The sequence below is a fragment of the Onychostoma macrolepis genome, chromosome 11, assembly GCF_012432095.1.
Source record: "Onychostoma macrolepis isolate SWU-2019 chromosome 11, ASM1243209v1, whole genome shotgun sequence".
In the NCBI taxonomy this organism is placed as follows: Eukaryota; Metazoa; Chordata; class Actinopteri; order Cypriniformes; family Cyprinidae; genus Onychostoma; species Onychostoma macrolepis.
In genome coordinates this window covers 3654615-3673583 of record NC_081165.1, presented here as the reverse complement: position 1 = coordinate 3673583, position 18969 = coordinate 3654615, and the positions used below count along the sequence as shown (strand labels likewise).

The following is an 18969-nucleotide window of genomic DNA, read 5'->3' as shown; positions in this document are numbered from 1 at the left end:
TTCTTACTAGAACTAGGAAGTATGACCACATTAGCCCGGTTCTGTCAACACTGCACTGGCTCCCTATCGTATAGATTTTAAAATCTTGTTATTTACTTATAAAAGCCCTGAATGGTTTAGCTCCTCAGTACTTGAGCAAGCGCTTAGCGTATTATAGTCCTCCACGTCTGCTGCGTTCTCAAAACTCTGGTCGTTTGATAATACCTAGAATATCAAAATCAACTGCGGGCGGCAGATCCTTTTCCTATTTAGCGGCCAAATTCTGGAACAATCTACCTAACACTGTTCGGGAGGCAGACACACTCTGTCAGTTTAAATCTAGATTAAAGACCCATCTCTTTAACCTGGCGTACACATAACACACTAATACGCTTATAATATTCAAATCCGTTAAAGGATTGTTAGGCTGCATTAATTAGGTCAACCGGAACCAGGAACACTTCTTATAACACCCGATGTACTTTTTACATCGTAAGAAGAATGGCATCTACGCTAATATTAGTCTGTTTCTTTCTTATTCCGAGATCACCGTAGCCACCAGATCCAGTCCGTATCCAGAACAGATGGTGGATCAGCACCTAGAGACGACCTCTACTGCCCTGAACGTCAACGGAGACCAGGACACCTAGATTAGCACCAGAGACAGATCCCCAGTGAGGACCTCGTCACCTAGACAGACATGGGGACAAGACCACGAGAACCAAATGAGTCCTCTACACAATCCGACTTTGCTGCAGTTGGAACAAACTGCTGGTTTTGTCTGGCCAGAGGAGAACTGGCCCCCCGACTGAGCCTGGTTTCTCCCAAGGTTTTTCTTTCTCCATTCTGTCACCGATGGAGTTTTGGTTCCTTGCCGCTGTCGCCTCTGGCTTGCTTAGTTGGGGACACTTCATTTCCAGCGATATTGTCGACTTGATTGCACAGATACTATTTAAACTGAACTGAGCTGGACGATGACATCATTGAATTCAATAATGAAATGCCTTTAACTGAAAATTGAATGTTTAATCTTGTCATTTTACATTATTGACACACTATTTTCCTATTTTGATTGGACACAATTTGTAATGTTAAAAGTGCTATATAAATAAAGGTGACGTGTATGTAGTTGGTGATGACGAGGAAAGTGTGAGCACTGAGTCATTCCAGCGCGCCAGCCCCACATACAGGGAGATATTGGAGGTTATGGCCCGTGCTACTAAGAGACTGGAGTTGGTTGGGGGCATGAGAAACAGAAGCATATGTGGCAGCAGGTTAGGCCGGGGAGCTCTGCACACTATGGCTGTGTTGCAGGCACACCAGGCAGACCTGCTGAAAGATCTAGATGAAGGTAAGGGTTTGTTCCCTGAGGCTATGGAGGAGCTGCACCACAGATCTCGATTTCCATGGTGCCAAGCAAACCGCTGCTGCCATCGGCCGGGCGATGGCGCAATGGTGGCTATGGAGCGTCATCTGTGGTTAAATCTAGTGGACATTGGGAGTAAGGAGAAGAACCTTTTCCTTGATGCTCCATTCTCACCCTCTGGGCTTTTTGGCACATCCGTTGAGGCATTGGACTAAAAGTTTAGGGAGGCAAGGGCGCAGTCTGCAGACTTCAAGAGGTACAATCCCTCATTGTTCTAGATCATCTCCCAAAACCTTTGAGGGGGCTGGTCCGTCTCGGTCCGAGGATCGCAGACAGGACCAGAAATCTAGTGTCCTCCCCCTTCCAGGAGTAGAGCACACAGGAGGCATGATGCAAAAGAGAGTAGAGGGGATCTCCGGAAGGTGATAGAGAAGAGGCACGCTGATAGCAGGCACTCTGTTTCTAAGTCCCCTTAGTGCTTAGTGCTGGGTGTCGGCCCCCTCTCTTACTGATTGCCCTCCATCTCCGGAGTATGTTTACCACTATTCTTGGTGGTCAGGCATGCACCAGGGCATGGCGTGGTTGGTATTTTGTTGCCCAAAGTGTCCCCTAGGGGACGCAGTGTGGAGTTCTCATGAAGGGGAACGTTTTGGTGTTAAGCATGTAATTATGGTTCCCCGAGAGGGAATGAGACACTTTGTCCCCTTGCCATGCCTTGTGCCTGCCTGTGTCATGTCTCCTTCAGACAAAGAAGTTGATGTGCATAAATTGCATTACCGGAATCCTCTTATACTTCCGGGTAATCTGCTGACGTCACGGGGTGCGTGGCCCAATGGGATTGGAGTGTTTTCACACATGCTTCAGACACCAGTCATGCTGAGGGCATTCCCCAAAGTGTCCCCTAGGGGACGCAGTGTCTCATTCCCTTTCGGGGAACCATGGTTACATCACAATCTCATTTAACATGCAGGGGTTCTTCACATCACCTAGCGGGTTTTAAAAATAAACCAACTAGTTTTAAAAGAGATTTTAAAGAATCAAATAATTCACAAAAAAGTAAACATTTATCGGTTTAATAAAATTGACTCAATTCTAGAACTTAAGAGAGCTGTCTATTACCTACATTGGCCAAAAAAAAAAAAAACAACAACTCATAAGTGACAGATTTAGAATGCTCTACTTGGGGAGCAACTCCATGTGTCACAAACAGCACTACTCACATAAAGCGTGCGGAAGACTTGACTCACAACTGATGGGCAGGTCCCCTGCATCCCCCACGTATTCTATGTCCATGCCCATCATGCAGTATTCATTATTTAATGTGACAATCACCCCAAAAGCTTCTGTTAAGGGTTGAATGCTCAGGCTGGTTGCTGTTAGTGTTTCAAAAATATTTCAAAGGTACTATGCAATTTCACTAAATTTACTATGAAGAAATGGGCTATCGAAGCAAATGGCCAAAAAATTTAACATCCAGACAATTATAAACATATTGATGAAATAGTTTTAATATAAATAGATATTTTTGGTGTAGCTGATTGCATATTAAACAGAAAACTACTCATTAATGGCTAAATTGTAGACTTCTCTAACCCCTCTCTTCATGGGCAAGCAAACAGTATGATTTTACATGTACTGTAAACACAAGTACATTTAAATTATAAAAAGGAAAACAATGAATGTGTGAATCAATCTTAAGTTCATGCAATGCTTGTTTGTCCAGTGACTGAAAATGTAAAAAATGCCATGTTGATTACCAGAAGGTTCTTTTTGTTGGCTTCAAGAGTTGGGTCTTTGCTGAAAATGCGACTATTGCGCAGAAAGAGACCTGATTCTCTTGCTTTCTTTGTTTTGACTGGAGGTGTTGGAGGGGCAATTTTTTGGTTAACTGTCTGTCTGGAGAAGTGAAGTTCTGAAATTCTCTCATCAGTATGCAGAAGATCTCTGTGGACTATTCTGCTGGTATGTTTTGTAGTGTCTTCATTCCATATACCCCTTTCTTTTGGTGAACTCTCAAGACTCTTTATCGCTTGATGCTCTGAGCACACACAGATGTCCTTGATAGCTAAAGATAATTCCTGACTTGTATTACCTTTCACTAGACTTGTGGTGCAGTTTTCATGGAAATAGCTAGTGTCCCTGCTCTCGAACTTACAAGGGTCAAAGTGTCTCACGAAAGATTCATTCATACTGTATCTTTTAAAACTTTTTTTTATTAGTTCAGAGCCTTGTCCAATATCTAGGTCATCTTTGTAGCCTTGGCTCCTCACTCTCTCAGGTTTTAATGGAACAATTCTTGTTATATCTGTTCTCACATGTCCAGTAACTCTCTGGCTAGTTTTTCTCAGTTCCATGGCCAGTTGGATCTCTGCAGATTCTTCCAGTTCAAAATTGCTTATCTTCTTTTCAAGAACCAAATCTTCTGTTTCTTTCTTCTTTGCTTTTCCAGATTTCGCTTCATTCTCGCTATTATCAATCATGATGACTTTCATGACTTCAAATCTGATATCAGCCTTGACACTTTTCTGCTCATCTTTGCCAGGGCCACTGAATGAATCTGGGTTTTCTTGTTTGCCTTCAGTGTTCATAATCTTCACTTCGTTGGATAGCTGCTCTTGACATTCTACAAAATTTCTTGCATCATCAGACTTTCCTGAATCATGCGAACTTTCATGCATCTTTCTTGCTCCCTGATTGGGAATCTGCAAGTCTATTCCCATTATTCTGTCAAACTCTGCGTTTTCTTTAAGCGGTGTTGCAGCATATGTATTTGTGGCTGGCTGATTTAGCTTTTCAGCCATGGATGATGCCCATGTGTCTGTTGTGCTGAAATTTTCAGGATGACAGATCACAATCTCCTTTATAAATTCAGTATTGTTGTCCTCATCAGACTCTACATCATGTGTGATGTTTGAACCTTTGGCTTCTGTCTCATACACAAAGTCCCTTGACTTCCCCAAGTTTAAGCTTTGAGGTCTTTTTTCCCTTCTGTCTTTATGTTGAGAACTCTCCTCCATGATGTCTGTAATGGTAATCTTGTTGTTAGGCTGAGACTCGGCAAGTGGTGTAGGCTCTTTTTTTGATATTTCATGAGACAATTTAGATTTAATCTTAGATGTGGCATCTTCCCCTGTGATGGTATTTTGCTTAGATTCACCTGACTTGTCCATTAGTGATATTTTTGAGGTTGCAATAGTCTTCATGTGCAATTGTGTTTCATCACTGTCCTCTCCAATTAGGTCAACGTGTGTCATCTTGGCAATTTCCTGTTGTTTTTCTGTCTCCTCCTTTGGAAGGAGATCAATGACCAGAGAAGGTGGAGGTGTACTAGCTTTGTACTTTCCTTTCTCCTCCATTTCATAGTCGAGCAACACCCGTTCTTCAGAGCCCTATTTAATCATATAAATTAAAATTGTTAGTTCTTTAACTTGTCATCAAATCAGTAACCATTAGTGAATTTTAAATGTCAAAGGAACCTCATGTGAAGTTACTAGAGTCTTCTGGATGAAGCCCTCCACCGAGAGGCTGTTGTCAGGTTCCCATACCCCTGCACCAACAGCCTCCTGATAGATGGCCAGCTCCAAGAAAAAGAAAAAAAATAAAAGAAAGAAGAGGATAAACCAAAAAAATCATCTTATATTATAAACATTTAAAGAGCAATTTAAGATGTTGAAAGAAAAAAATAATGAAAAAGATAAAAGAAATAGCAATACAAGTGAAATGATTATAAACAATGGGATTTAACACAGCATATAAACAAACATGAAATCAGCATAATGAAAACACAGCAGCAATAATGACTTGGGCAACCATTAAATACAATAGCACAACAAAATGCAACAGTAGAGAACTGAATATAAAACATTAGAAATTAGAATGTTAAAACAACATGACATGCATGTCAAATCCATTATATGCGGTAAAACAAAAATCTGTATCAGCAAACAACAATTAGTTTGGCAATAAACACTACACCCACACCACATAATACTTCCTTTTTTTACCTTTACTAGACTAGTCAATGCAAAATTACTCCAAAAGGTGTAACAACTGAACTGACACTAAGGATTTTCCTTGTCAGTAATTGCGTGTAATCAATACAGTGTTTACAGCATGATGCACATATACACGATGATTGCAGCCAAACAAGAAAGTAGAGACTAAAGCAAGTATCAGCATATGTATTAATATGCTGTCCTAATGCAGTATTTCCATACTCACTGCCTTCTTCTCTGGAGTGCCGCCTGACAGATGTTTTTCCCGGTTCATCAGTTTACTGTTGGGCTCCCTCAGGGCCCTCTTCAGCTCATTGATGCTGGCTTGGTGCTTCAAGAGAACATCCTCTGATTTGTCTAGAAACTACAGAGAGGACCAGAGAAAGAACAGCAATGATCAGGAAAACATCTAGTGGGATTTTAAACATTTATATTTTGATCCATGTTGAAAGAGTTATGAGACTTATCTTCTATTCCTTAAAATTGTATAGTAATGCTTGAGATGTGAGTATAGACTGAATAAATGCTCAACAATCTAGATACATACGATTATATAGAATGAAATACCATGCCTACCATATGCAGGTACCATTGTGTTTACATGATATTCCAAGGTACTTACAGACATGCAACCATGGTATGTGTCCAAAAACTGATTTGGTGTCATGTTCATTGAAGCTTGGTATATCATATAACTATTTGATATTTTGTTGTTAGTAATGTACTTTACTGCAGAATGTATGGGTTCTTCTTTGGAAAATTAGACATTAACTGACACAAAAAAGTATAACAGTGGGTGGTATAACTAACATTCTATATCATAGAATGTTACAAAGCCAACATACTGATCCTCTTTTTTTTTTTTTTTTTTTTTTAACTGTTTTTATTAAACTTGTTATAGACATAACAATATACACATAGCATTTATTTGAAATATTAATATAAAAAAAGGAAATATTAAAAAAATAAATAAATAAATAAAAGTAAATAAATAAGTAATGGTTAAGTAACCATACAGAATGGAACAAGAAATGGCAAAATAAATATTTCTTAAAAAAAAGAGAAAAAAAGAAAAAAAAGGCCCCCAACAACATTTCAAAGACCAAGAAAATATGTTTCGATTAGTGCCCAAGGCTGTTGGAAAATGTCAGATTTCAGCTGTATTTTCACTGTCATTTTCTCATATATATATCTGATTCAGTCTCTATGTGTCCATTCTGTCAAAGTAGGTTGGCGTACCTTCATCCAGTTCACAGTTATTATCTTCCTCGCTGCCATTAATAATATATGTAGAACAAATAGGTGAGACTTACTGAACTGATCAGGAGGGAAACCATTAAGCAGAAAAAATACTGGGTGCATTGGTATATCATATCCTAAAACTTTGCTAATCTCCCTTTAACCCCCTGCCAATACACTTGTATTTTGGGGCATTCCCAAAATATATGAACATAGACCCCCACCTCCGCACATTCTCTCCAGCATTTTGATAATTGTGAAGAACTATCAAATTTAGTGACCACTAATGGAACTCTGAAGAACCTCATTTTCATCTTCCAATCGAACTCCTTCCATATTTGACTGCTTATACCCTTATGACAGCTGGCACATATATTTGTCCACATCTCGTCCTCTATTATAGTATTTAACTTTCAGAGACACGCCAGGAAGTGAATTCTGCTCAATACTAACCCATTCTGCCTCCTTATCGACACCAAGCCAAGCAGTGAAAGCCCTAAACTGAGCAGCCCTATAATAGTATCTAAGATTAGGAAGGTTCAACCCCCCCCGCCAATCAATTTTTCTAATTTATTAAATGCTGAGACCGGAACCCAAACTGGAAGGGATTGAAATAGGAAGAGAAGTCTCAGCAATATGTTCATTTTCACTGTTTCTATCCTACCAAACATAGAGAGAGGTAGTACTTCCAATCTAGCCAAGTCTTTTTTTATAATTTCAAAAAGCTGTGTGTAGTTAGCCGCATATAAACGTGATGCTATAGGTGTAAGGATGACCCCCAAGTATCTAAACCCCTGACTAGACCATCGAAAAGATACCTCCTTATCTAACTGAGTGGGCCAATGTCCTGATATCATCATTGCTTCAGATTTATCAGCATTTACTTTGTATCCAGATACTAATCCATAGCCTTTAAGGCATTCTAAGAGGGCCAGAACAGATGTAAGACGATTTTCAATGAATAATAATACATCATCTGCGTATAACGATATCTTATAACACTTTCCTCCTTTATCCCCTGTATTCTAGGGTTACTCCATATTAATTCTGCTAATGGCTCGATACTAAGTGCAAATAAGACTGGGGACATTGCATCTCCCTGACGAGTTCCCCTACATAAATTAAAAAACTCTGAGCAATGACCATTAACTCAGACTCTTAATTTAGGGTTTTTATAATAAACCTTTACCCATTTAACAAAAGTGTCATGAAATCCCATATAATTGAGAGTCTGTTCCTGAAACACCCAGTCCACCCTATCAAATGCCTTTTCAGCATCTAAGCTGAGAAGCATTGAGGGTGTTTTACTGTCTTTTCCAATCTGCTGTCAATTTAAAGCTCTACTTATACTGTTTATTGCGTATCTTTCATTAATAAATCCAGTCTGATCTGGTTTAATAAATTTTTTTATATGTTTTTGAATTCTGTTTGCTAGTATTGAAGTTACAATTTTCATAACTTGACATAGTAGGCTTATTGGTCTATAAGCCGTACATTGCGTAGGATCCTTTCCACTTTTATGAAATACAGTAATGATTGCGTCAGACCATGAGTGTGGTGGGTCTTCATTTTGTAGTAGATAATTATATACCTTACTTAAATTAGGAACCAATTCATTTACAAATGCCTTCTAAAATTCCCCAGGTAATATAAGTGCCCCCTCTGCTTTATATGTAAGTAAGTCATCCAATGTCTTTCTTTCCTGTTTTAAGCATTCTAGAGTTTAAATTTTACCTGTTTGTTTATGTTCAATTTCTAGTTTCCTGATTTCGTTCTCTATCTCATTTTGTTTAGCTAATCTCATTTTGTTATTCATGGATGTTATTTCTATTATTTTACCTCTTGTTACTGCTTTGGCCCCCTCCCATAAAATAGAAGGAGTAACCAGCCCATTATCATTAATATCAAAATATTCAATCAGTTGTTCTCTTATTTCTTCTTTGGCCTTATAATCATTTATTACTGACACATTTAATCTCCAGTATTTAAACTGTTGACCTTGTCCTAATTTAAGTTTTAACCTAATTGGCGCATGATCAGATATAGTTATGGGATCTATTTGGCATTCTCTGACATTATGTAAATCTGTTCTAGATGTACAAAATAGGTCTGTTCTAGAATAACTGTCATGCACATGTGACATAAAAGTAAAATCCTTCTCTTTAGGATGCAAGTATCTCCAAACATCCATTAAACCTAGTTCTCTCATTATTCCTGAATGAACTTTTACTTTTTTTGCCTGTGGTCCCCTTTCTGCTGGTAACCTATCCACATTGCTATCTAATACACAATTAAAGTCTACACAAATTAAATACATTCCCTCACCTTTCTGTACCATTAGAGAAAAAACATTCTTGAAAAACTGTAGATGGTCCTCATTAGGTGCATAAAGATTAAGAATAGTAATTTTATTGCCTGAAATTGTTCCAACTACCATGACATATCTTCCCTCTTTATCATTTTATACTTGCTCCATATTAAAAAAAAACTGACTTGGAAAACATGATTGCAACACCTCTCTTCTTCCCCTTAGAAAATAAGGCACTGTAAACTTGGTCCACCCACTCTCTTTTGAGTTTTAAATGTTCCCCATCAGACAGGTGGGTCTCTTGAAGGAGCGCAATAGAGCATTGCATTTTTTTAAGCTGATTAAATATTTTCTTTCTTTTAATTGGGCTGCTCAGTCCTTTCACATTATAACAAACACAAATTACATAATCTATTCACCTCGTTATAACTGTTATATGTGCTAGTAACCAATGTTCCAGTAATATATAAAAAAAAAAACAACAACAACAACAACAAAAATACTTTAGCTGTCAAGGGCCAGTAATTAACGTGAACAAAAAGAAAAAGAAAAACAGGAACTATGTACATGAACAAGGCTTCCATACATCCATTCGGCCCAGTTCTTCTCCCATAGGCCAAACCGACGTAAAAAGGGCAGACAGTTGCAGCGCTGACTCCCTGGGGTATCAAAAGTGCACCGAGTGCTTGCAGCCATTCTGTTTTGAAACACGGCTGCCTCCAGAGTGATTTCCACTCCGCAAAGTATCAGAAAAGAGTCTGTCAGTTTTAAAGAAAATCAATTATTATCCCGAAAATAAAGGTGGGAAAAACCACCTAAACATACGCATCTTTACAAAGAGCCAGTTTCTTCTACATTTTAACCAGAGTTTACTCACATTCTGAAGCCGAAATATCCGTTTAAGTGTACTGTCTACATATTTTAAACAGTTCAATCCTTCTGTAGAAATGCTTAAAGATCCGAGTCCGCCAATGACGCCGTGCCCAATCCGCGTCCGCCTTTACCTTGCACTGACCATCTTGCCTTCGATATTTCTCTTGTTTGTCTGTCTCGTTCATTCACTTGAACTTTAATTCCCAGCTCTCGTAGCGGTAGTGCAGCATCCATCAGTGTAAGGAATGTTTTTACTCCCGGCTCCAGTTAAATCCTTATCTGTGCTGGATAGACACACTGCGCTCGCACATTCTTCGTCTTGAGCTGTTTCATGACGTCTCGCACCTGTGCTCTTGGTGAGTAGTCGTTGTCAAAGTAGATCCGTTTCACATTGTACCTGTTTCTGCAGTACCCGTTTCTGTGACCAAGCTTGTCATAAGATTACATCTTTAACTGCATAGTCCGAGAATCTCACTATTATCGATCTAGGAAGTGCGGCAGGATCTTTAGGTTTGGCTGAAAGTGCCCTGTGTGCTCTTTTGATCTTTATATCCATATCCTGAGGCAGTTGCAAAACTGTGGTAAGCAAGCCTATTACAAATCCCATTGTGTTTTCTCCTTCGCAGCCCTCAGGAACGTACTTGGTTACTGTCGTAACCTCGGTTCCCTGAGATACGGAACGAGTACTACGTCTTGTCAAAGACGCTATGGGAACACAGTACAATCACACCGTGCTGGTAGAGGAACGACTCAATTTTATACCTCCTCAAGCATTCAATGCTCAAGGGAAGTGTAACAATGACTCCAAGGCTAAAGCGGGCTAAGCTCAAAGAGGTCATGCCCGGCCTGGATAATCGTTCCAGAACTTCTTGCATTTCGACACCCTGGGCCGAAACATACAAGTAACCAATCAGAGAGCTTCAGCGCCGTGCGGTCATGGGTTCTCCGTCAGAAGGTTCCCATGCATAAAATTTGACATTAACCCTCTGGGGTCTGAGGGTGTTTTGGGGCCCCGGAGAAGTTTTGACATGCCCTGATATTTGTGCTTTTTTTCAGTTGCTTATATTATTTTCAGTTGCTAGATTTGTTATAACAATGGCGCGAGCAGCGCGTGGGCGTGACCTAATTAGAGATAATGAGACCAGACGGAAAAACTGGACATGTCCTTGGTTTCATACGGATTACTTTATCACAGAATATTTGTTTTCAGTAAGACTTACTTAATTTAACAGTAGACATGTCAAGCTTTCTATATATATATTTCTCATGTCTCTGTGTGAAGTATTTGCTGAGTTACAGTTCATTTTAGTGACGTGTTTCAAAAAGCAGTTCACGGAGACGGAGAAGACAGCGCACCCTGTTTGTTTTCTTTATTCTTCAAAAGCACAAAGTGTAGTTGTTATTATGAGTGTACACAAATAAAAGTAGATCCCTTACAGATTTGAATGGTGTATTGCTCTTATCTGTACGATCAAAAATGGCAGAGTAATTCAAGCTCATTTCGGCCTTATCAGGAAAATCTGCCTCAAAACGCATATATGCGTTTGTCGACCCCAGAGGGTTAAGCAGAGAGGACCCTGGCCTGTAAGGCCGGTACGTTCAGGTTATAAAACCTAGCAAATGTGGACGGCGAGGCCCAGCCGGCCGCTGCACAGATCTCTGTAATAGACACACCGCTAGACCACGCCCACGATGAGGCGATGCCCCTTGTGGAATGGGCTCGTACTCCGATGGGGCATTGTAGGCCCAAGGATGAATACACTAGCGTAACGGCATCCACTATCCATCTGGAGAGCCTCTGCTTCGTAACCGGATGCCCTCTGGCGCAGTTACCAAAACTAACAAAGAGTTGTTCCGACCTCCTAAAGGGGGCGGAACGCTCAAAGTAGATTCTCAAGGCTCTGACAGGGCAGAGCAAGGATAACTCTCGGTCCTCATCAGAGGGAGGAAGCGCGGAGAGTGTGATGACCTGAGCTCTGAATGGAGTGGAAAGCACTTTGGGCACATAACCCTGCCTTGGTTTAAGGACGACCTTGGAGTCGTTAGGCCCGAATTCCAGGCCGGCAGGGCTCCACAGCCATATCACCCTGCGGCCTAAGACCGGTTGCCCACGAAGCTAAGCAGGGCTGAGCCTGGTCAGTACCTGGATTGGAGACCTCCTGGGAAAACTAGGTTGCTGCTGGAAGAGGTGTTAGTGAGGCCTGTGTGGGTTCTAACGCCCCAGTATAGTGACGGGGACACTATACTGTCAAAAAGTACCGTCTTTCGGATGAGACGTTTACCCGAGGTCCTGACTCTCTGTGGTCATTAAAAATCCCATGACACTTATCGTAAAGAGTAGGGGTGTAAGCCTGGCCCAATTGCCTCCACTGGCCCCTGTCTATCATGGCCTCCCTGTCAATCCCCATCCACTTGATTGGCTCTATCTCTCTCTCCTCTCCACCTGTAGCTGGTGTGTGATGAGCGCACTGGCGCCGTTGTCCTGTGGCTGCCGTCGCATCATCCAAGTGGATGCTGGTTGAGAAGAGACCCCCCCCTACATGATTGTAAAGCACTTTGGGTGTATAGCAATACACAATAAAGCGCTATATAAATGCTTCATTCATTCATTCATTCCTACTCGCTTGACCGACGCTAGTGCTAAGAGCAGAGCAGTCTTTAATGACAGTGACCGAAGGGTAGTGGACTGTAGCGGCTCAAAGGGAGGGCCCTTCAGGGCCCTCAACACCGTGGGCAAGTCCCATGTAGGGACTGTGAGGGGCCGAGGCGGATTCAGCCTCTTGGCAACCCTCAAGAAGCGAACAACCGAAGTGTTCCTGCCCAACAATTCGCCTGCTATAGGGGCGTGTGAGGCCGCTATAGCTGCTACGTAGACCTTCTGTGTGGACGTGGAACGTCCCATATCCAGCAGGACAGAACCACCTATAAGTCAGAGGTAGACGGGTTTTCACCACGGTCTAGGCATCAAGTGGAGAACATAGACCATTTAAGGGCATAGAGACGGTGCTTGTAGACGGTGCTCAAGCCTCAGAAATGGTATAGCGTTCTCTGAGAAGCTCGTGGGCTCCTGTCGAGTGGCCAAAGGTGCAGGGCCCATAGATCGGGCCGAGGGTGCCAAATTGTCCTGTTCGCTTGAGACAGGAGGTCCTGTCTCAGAGGAATGGGCCACGGGTCTGCTATGAGCAGCTGAGTCAGCTCTGACAACCAAGGTTGATTCTTCCACAGGGGGGCCACCAAGAGGACCTTGTGTCCCCGCTCTTTGATTCGCCTGAAAACCTGCGGAATCATGGCGATCAGGGGGAACGCGTAAAGAAGGAGGTTGGGCCATTCGTGGGCAAACACATCCTCAACCTTCGAATAATAAGTCAGGCAGTGAGAGTTGTCTCCTGAAGCGAAGAGGTCTACCTCTGCCTTGCCAAAGAACTCCCAAATTCTCTGAACCATTGAGGGGACATTGCTCCGAGATAACATGTCCGCTCCCTGGTTCAATTTGCCCGGTATGCGCACTGCTCTCATCGAGCGCAGATGGGGCTGAGCCCATTCCAGAAGGCGTTCTGCCAGTAGGCAAAGGCGCTTTGAGGAGAGGCCTCCTTGGTGATTTATGTAGGACACCACAGACATGCTGTCCGAACGGATTAGCACGTGGTGTCCCTTCAGGTCTGGCAGGAAGAACTGGCAGGCTCGACATACTGCTAGAATTTCCAAGCAGTTGATGTGAAGCCTTTTCTCCCCTTTCGACCAATGGCCGAAAGTCGGTCTGTCTTCGCACAGCGCGAGTGGCACCGATCTCGAAGGAGGTCGCGAGTTCTCGCATGGCCAAAGTATGTTCTGATGTGACTCATTTGAGTCGAGTCAAGAACTGTTCCCAGGAACGATATTATTCGGGCCCTAGATTCACAACAAACACATCTCCCTCCACATCCGGTGCCGAACGGGGTAATAAGAGGCTCCTGAGAGGCTGTTTGGGGGGTGGTCCGGCTGTGGCAGGACTTGGCCCCCTCCTCTTCCTGTTCTGCAGATCAGGAAGATGCTGGAGGCGCTGGGTCCAACGCTATCATAGGTCGGGGGCCCTGACGCTTAGAATCTGGCTGAACGAGAACGCACTCGCGTCTGCTGCATCTTGGCAGGCTGAGCGGCAGGCAGAGCTGGCTGCTGAGTCGGCATAGGCTTAGGGTGACTGGAAGCAGCTACGGAGCTGGAGCGCTTGGACAGGAAGTGTCTCATGGCCTGGGACGACTTCTGTGTCTCAGTGAAGTGTTCAGCAAACCCTTTAGCTGGTCCAAAGAGGCCGCTGGGGGAAATCAAGGAAGGGAACCTTGTCTACGTCCTTGATCTCCGTCAGCTTGAGCCACAGGTGGCGCTTGAGCACCACTAGGCTGGCCATGGACCTCCCGATCGCCTGGGCGGTGGTCTTGGTGGTGCGCAATGCCAGGTCTGTAGCACTTCCCAGCTCCCTGAGAGTCGGAGAGGAGTTTGGCCTGAAAGACCTGGAGGATCGCCATAGAGTGTAGCGCCGAAGCCGCCTGTCCATCTGAAGCGTAGGAGCGTCCAGCGAGTGCTGCAGTGGTCCTGCACGGCTTAGACGGGTGGGCAGCCTTTGCCTTCCAGCCGATAGCAGTGGGCAGGCAGAGATGCGCGGCCACTGATTCGTCTAGAGGAGGTATCTTCTCGTACCCATTTTCTTCAGCGTCATCGACCGTGGTGAGCGGTGATGAAGCGGAAGTACGGAGGTGAGCGGAGTAGGGGGAGCACCATGATCCCGTCATGAACTTCAGGAGACCACTCTAGACCCACCTCTTCCACCGCTTTCGAGAGGATGTGGAGAAGTTCGGCATCCAACCCAGCCTTGGCGGCACTGGGAGCGGACGAAGGCAGGAGGGCGGGGTCAGCTACCAAGCCCGACAGCTCCTCTGCATCCGAAGCTGCTAATGACATGCTGTTCGGTCGCTGGTTCCTTCCTGGATCAGTGAGAGACGAAGTCGTCGTCATCGCTGAAGGAGAAGACATCTGAGTTCCTATTGCGAAATGGTCGCTTATATAGCCAGATGGCTCCACCCATTCTGGCGGGCTTTGGTGGACTCCGTCGCCATAGGCTCGTGCAGCTCCGCTGCCGAGCCATTGGTTCATTTTTAACACAATGTATGAACCAATGGCCGTGCAGTTTCACTGCATGATTGAATAAGGCTTCAGTCAGAAGGAAAAAAGGCTTTTCCCATAGCGTCTTTAACCCTCTGGGTTCGACAAACGCATATTTGCGTTTTGAGGCAGATTTTCCTGATAAGGCCGAAATGAGCTTGAATTACTCTGCCATTTTTGATCGTACAGATAAGAGCAATACACCATTTGAATCTGTAAGGGGTCTACTTTTATTTGTATACACTCATAACAACAACTAAACTTTGTGCTTTTGAAGAATAAAGAAAACAAACAGGGTGCACGCTCTGTCTTCTCCGCCTCCGCGAACTGCTTTTTGAAACACGTCACTAAAATGAACTGTAACTCAGCAAATACTTCACACAGAGACATGAGAAATACATCTATAGAAAGCTTGACATGTCTACTGTTAAATGAAGTAAGTCTTACCGACAACAAATATTCTGTGATAAAGTAATCCGTATGAAACCAAGGACATGTCCAGTTTTTCTGTCTGGTCTCATTATCTCTAATTAGGTCACGCCCATGCGCTGCTCGCGCTATTGTTATTACAAACCTCCACGCGAGCCACGCGGCATGTAAACGCCCACACCACCGTTAACAAAGCAGCAACGCGTTCATCTCGGATACTTTTCAGTTTTGGAAGAACACGCTGTGAGGAATAAGCCTTGTATTTACCTCAGAAACGCGCTGAGAGGAAAAAGCTTTGTTTACGTCACAAACCGAACGCGAGCGCAGCTGGAGCCGGCGGAGGAGGAGATACTTTATACCGAGTAAGTAATGTTTCTTATTGGCATTCGATAATGTGTTGTTGTGACAAAGTTGAAGGCATTTACTAGATGAACTTTTCCAAAACTATAACTCCAGAATAAAATGTGTGAAATCGAGTGCAACATTTTGAAATATGATAGGCAACCTTTCATTGCATTTAAATGCTGCACGACGTGAGGATAGTTATATGTTCTATGTTTTATTTATTTTGAATAGTAAAAATATGTATTGTTTGTTATTTTAGTTTTTTGTTTTTGTGCTATATCCTGGGCGGAGGGCACAGTCGTGGATACCTGCTTTAACGACATTTTGTCGGGGAAGTTAGGTGCCGCTGATATCGTGTATTAAAAATCTCTGTTCTTGGGGTATGCATGAAGTGGATCGATGCGTGCAGGGCAGCTCCGGTTGTTTTTTTTTGTTGTTTTTTTCTTGTAGCTGCAGTGGGGTAGCCGCATTTACATTGATAAAAGTGCTCGTTTAAAAAAAAAAATAATAATTTTTAAGGGTTAAAACAAAAGTTAATGAATGGATACTTTGGATAATTTTTTCGCTGCTCCATCAGATCAGGTTTTAGATACGTTGACTAAGGAGCAGTTGCGTGAAGTTATTGAACATTATAATTTCAAATTGGGCTTTAAAAAAAATGCGACATTGGCACAGATAAGGCAGGCTGTTAGAACTAGTTTGGCTGATAGAAAAGTTCTCCCATCAATAGCTTCAATGGATGAGTTGGAGCCTGAAGGTGCTTCAACTCCACTGGCAACATTGGGTGGGTCTCGCAGTAATTTTGGTCTTACCTTTGAGCAACAAAAAGAGTTGTTAGAAATGCAACAGAGAGAGCGAGAAGCTGAACTTAGAGAAAGAGAAGCTGAACGTCAACTAGAGTATGAAAAAATCAAAAGTGATCGAGAAATTGTTTTAGAACGTCTTAGGTTGATAGCAGAAGGGAAAATTACTGGTGATAACGGTAGTGATGTTCCGACTGGATCAGTGCGCACCCCTGATATCTCTAATATGGCCAGATTGCTACCAAGGTTTAATGAGAGGGATCCGGATGTGTTCTTTTCACTATTTGAAAATGTGGCAGATGATCGTGGTTGGAGTGATCCTGAGCGAACGTTGTTACTCCAGAGCGTTCTAGTTGGAAAAGCGCAGGAGGCGTTTATTGCTTTGTCGGTGCCTAAAAGAAAGATTTATAAAAGCGTGAAAGATGCTGTGCTTAAAGTATGAGTTAGTTCCAGAAGCATATAGACTGCGATTTCGTAATTGGAAGAAGGGAGAAAAGCAGACTTATACAGAGGTGGTAAGAGAGCTGAATTGTCATTTCAATAGTTGGTGTGCTGCAGTAGGCATCTCTACCTTTGAGGAGTTGTGTAATTTAATTGTTTTAGAGCAATTTAGAAACATCCTCCCTGATCGAATCGCAGTTTATATAAATGAGCGGAAGGTAAAAACCGCAGCAGACGCCGCAGTGTTATCTGATGAATATGTTTTAACGCACAGGCAAAATTTTAAAGAACATAATACAGGAAAGGGCTACCGCGAGCAGCGCTTTGGACGTTTCAGTGAACGTTCGGGATTTTCTAATACTCCCACTAGTCAGTCTGTTGCCAAAGAACAGTCTCGTGGTAGGGCAGATTCGGATGCTTGTCATTACTGTTTAGAGAAGGGGCATTGGAAGAACGAGTGTCCGGCCTTGAAAGCAAGAGGCCAGAGGAGCAAATCTGGTGCGGCAAGACCGGTTGTCCTTGCCGTTTCCGGTGTGTGCGCACCGTCTGAGTTCATCCACACAGAGATTAGGTCAAACCCTGAAGTGGGTGTGTCCTTCTCTAACTTGTCTGCGGACAGTTTTGTTGGATCTAGCCAGTATAGCCGTTCTGAGGTAATTGAAGCCGATGTCAATGATTACTCTCCCTTTATTACCGATGGTTTTGTATCATTGGTGGGCAGTTCTGAAAAGGTGCCAGTTAATATTCTTAGAGATACGGGGGCCTGTGAATCTTTTCTTCTAGAGTCTGTTTTGCCTCTTTCTAGTGAGTCCAACATGGGTAATGTTTTAGTGAGGGGAATTGGGTTGCAGGTTGTAACTGTTCCTCTGCATAGGATTGAACTACGGTCAGACCTGGTTCAGGGTGAGGTTGTCATTGCCGTGCGCCATACGTTGCCTGTAGATGGTGTACATCTCATCTTGGGTAATAACTTGGCTGGAGAGCGTGTTTGGCGTGATGTGCCGCCACCTGTGGTGGTTAAGAGTGTTCCATCTATCCCAACAGGTGCTGATAGTAGCCTGCAGAGTTTACCTGAGGTATTTACTGCCTGTGCAGTAACACGTGCCATGAACCGTGCCTCTGGAACTGAGGTTCTAGAGAAAAATTGTAAGCCTGATTTACAGCCTATTGTTTTGCCAGAGTTGCCATCTTCTCTGTCATTTGGTGATTTTGTTGTAGCTCAGAAGGAGGACTCAACGTTGAGTGAACTGTTTGCTGGGGTTTTGCCTGTTGAGGAGCGACATAGTGCAGCGAGGGGTTATTTTGTTCAGGATGGGTTGTTGGTTCGTAAGTGGATGCCTCAGACTAATGAGATGTTTGAGGATCCTGTTTTCCAGATAGTAGTGCCTGTGAAGTTTAGAGACTTGATACTACAGACGGCTCATGGTGATATAGCGGGCCATTTGGGTGTGCGGAAGACGTATGACAGACTTATGAAGTACTTCTATTGGCCTTGCCTAAAGAAGGATGTGGCATGCTTCCTTAAGACCTGTCATACATGTCAGTTAACTGGAAAGCCTAATCAGGTGATCAAGCCAGCTCCACTTTACCCTATTCCAGCTTTAGGGAACCCATTTGAGCATTTGCTAATTGACTGTGTTGGACCATTGCCTCCATCTAAATCAGGATGTGTTTATCTTTTGACTGTGATGTGTCAGGCCACCCGTTACCCCGCTGCCTATGCGTTACGTACAATTTCTACCAAGTCGGTGTTAAAGGCTCTCTCAGTTTATTTCCATCTTTGGCATCCCTCAGATTATTCAGAGTGACAGAGGTTCCAATTTTACATCACGAATATTTTCAGAAGTGCTTGAGCAGCTGCGTGTTAAACATCAGCTTAGTAGCGCTTATCACGCCCAAAGCCAAGGCTCTCTGGAGCGTTTTCACCAGACGCTCAAGTCACTGCTTAGGGGTTACTGTGTTCAGCTCAGCAGAGACTGGGAGGAAGGGCTTCCATGGTTGTTGCTTGCAGCACGTGAGGTAACACAGGAAAGTACAGGTTTCTCACCTAATGAT

The 18969-nt window shown here is 43.1% G+C and overlaps 1 protein-coding gene across 15 annotated transcripts in view; it reads right to left on the bottom strand.

The window, feature by feature from the left end:
- LOC131549370 (band 4.1-like protein 1) overlaps window positions 1-18969 on the bottom strand; it is a 303307-nt gene that overhangs the window by 33208 nt on the left and 251130 nt on the right. For 9 of the 15 annotated variants that reach the window (XM_058791485.1, XM_058791490.1, XM_058791497.1 and 6 more), the window contains 3 exons: window positions 5567-5704; window positions 4822-4926; window positions 3103-4734 (listed from right to left, as the gene is read on the bottom strand). In XM_058791485.1, the coding sequence (XP_058647468.1) occupies window positions 3103-4734; window positions 4822-4926; window positions 5567-5704 (1875 nt within the window). The remainder of the gene's footprint in view (window positions 1-3102; window positions 4735-4821; window positions 4927-5566; window positions 5705-18969) is intronic. The other 6 variants (XM_058791499.1, XM_058791500.1, XM_058791488.1 and 3 more) reach the window with 5 other exon arrangements.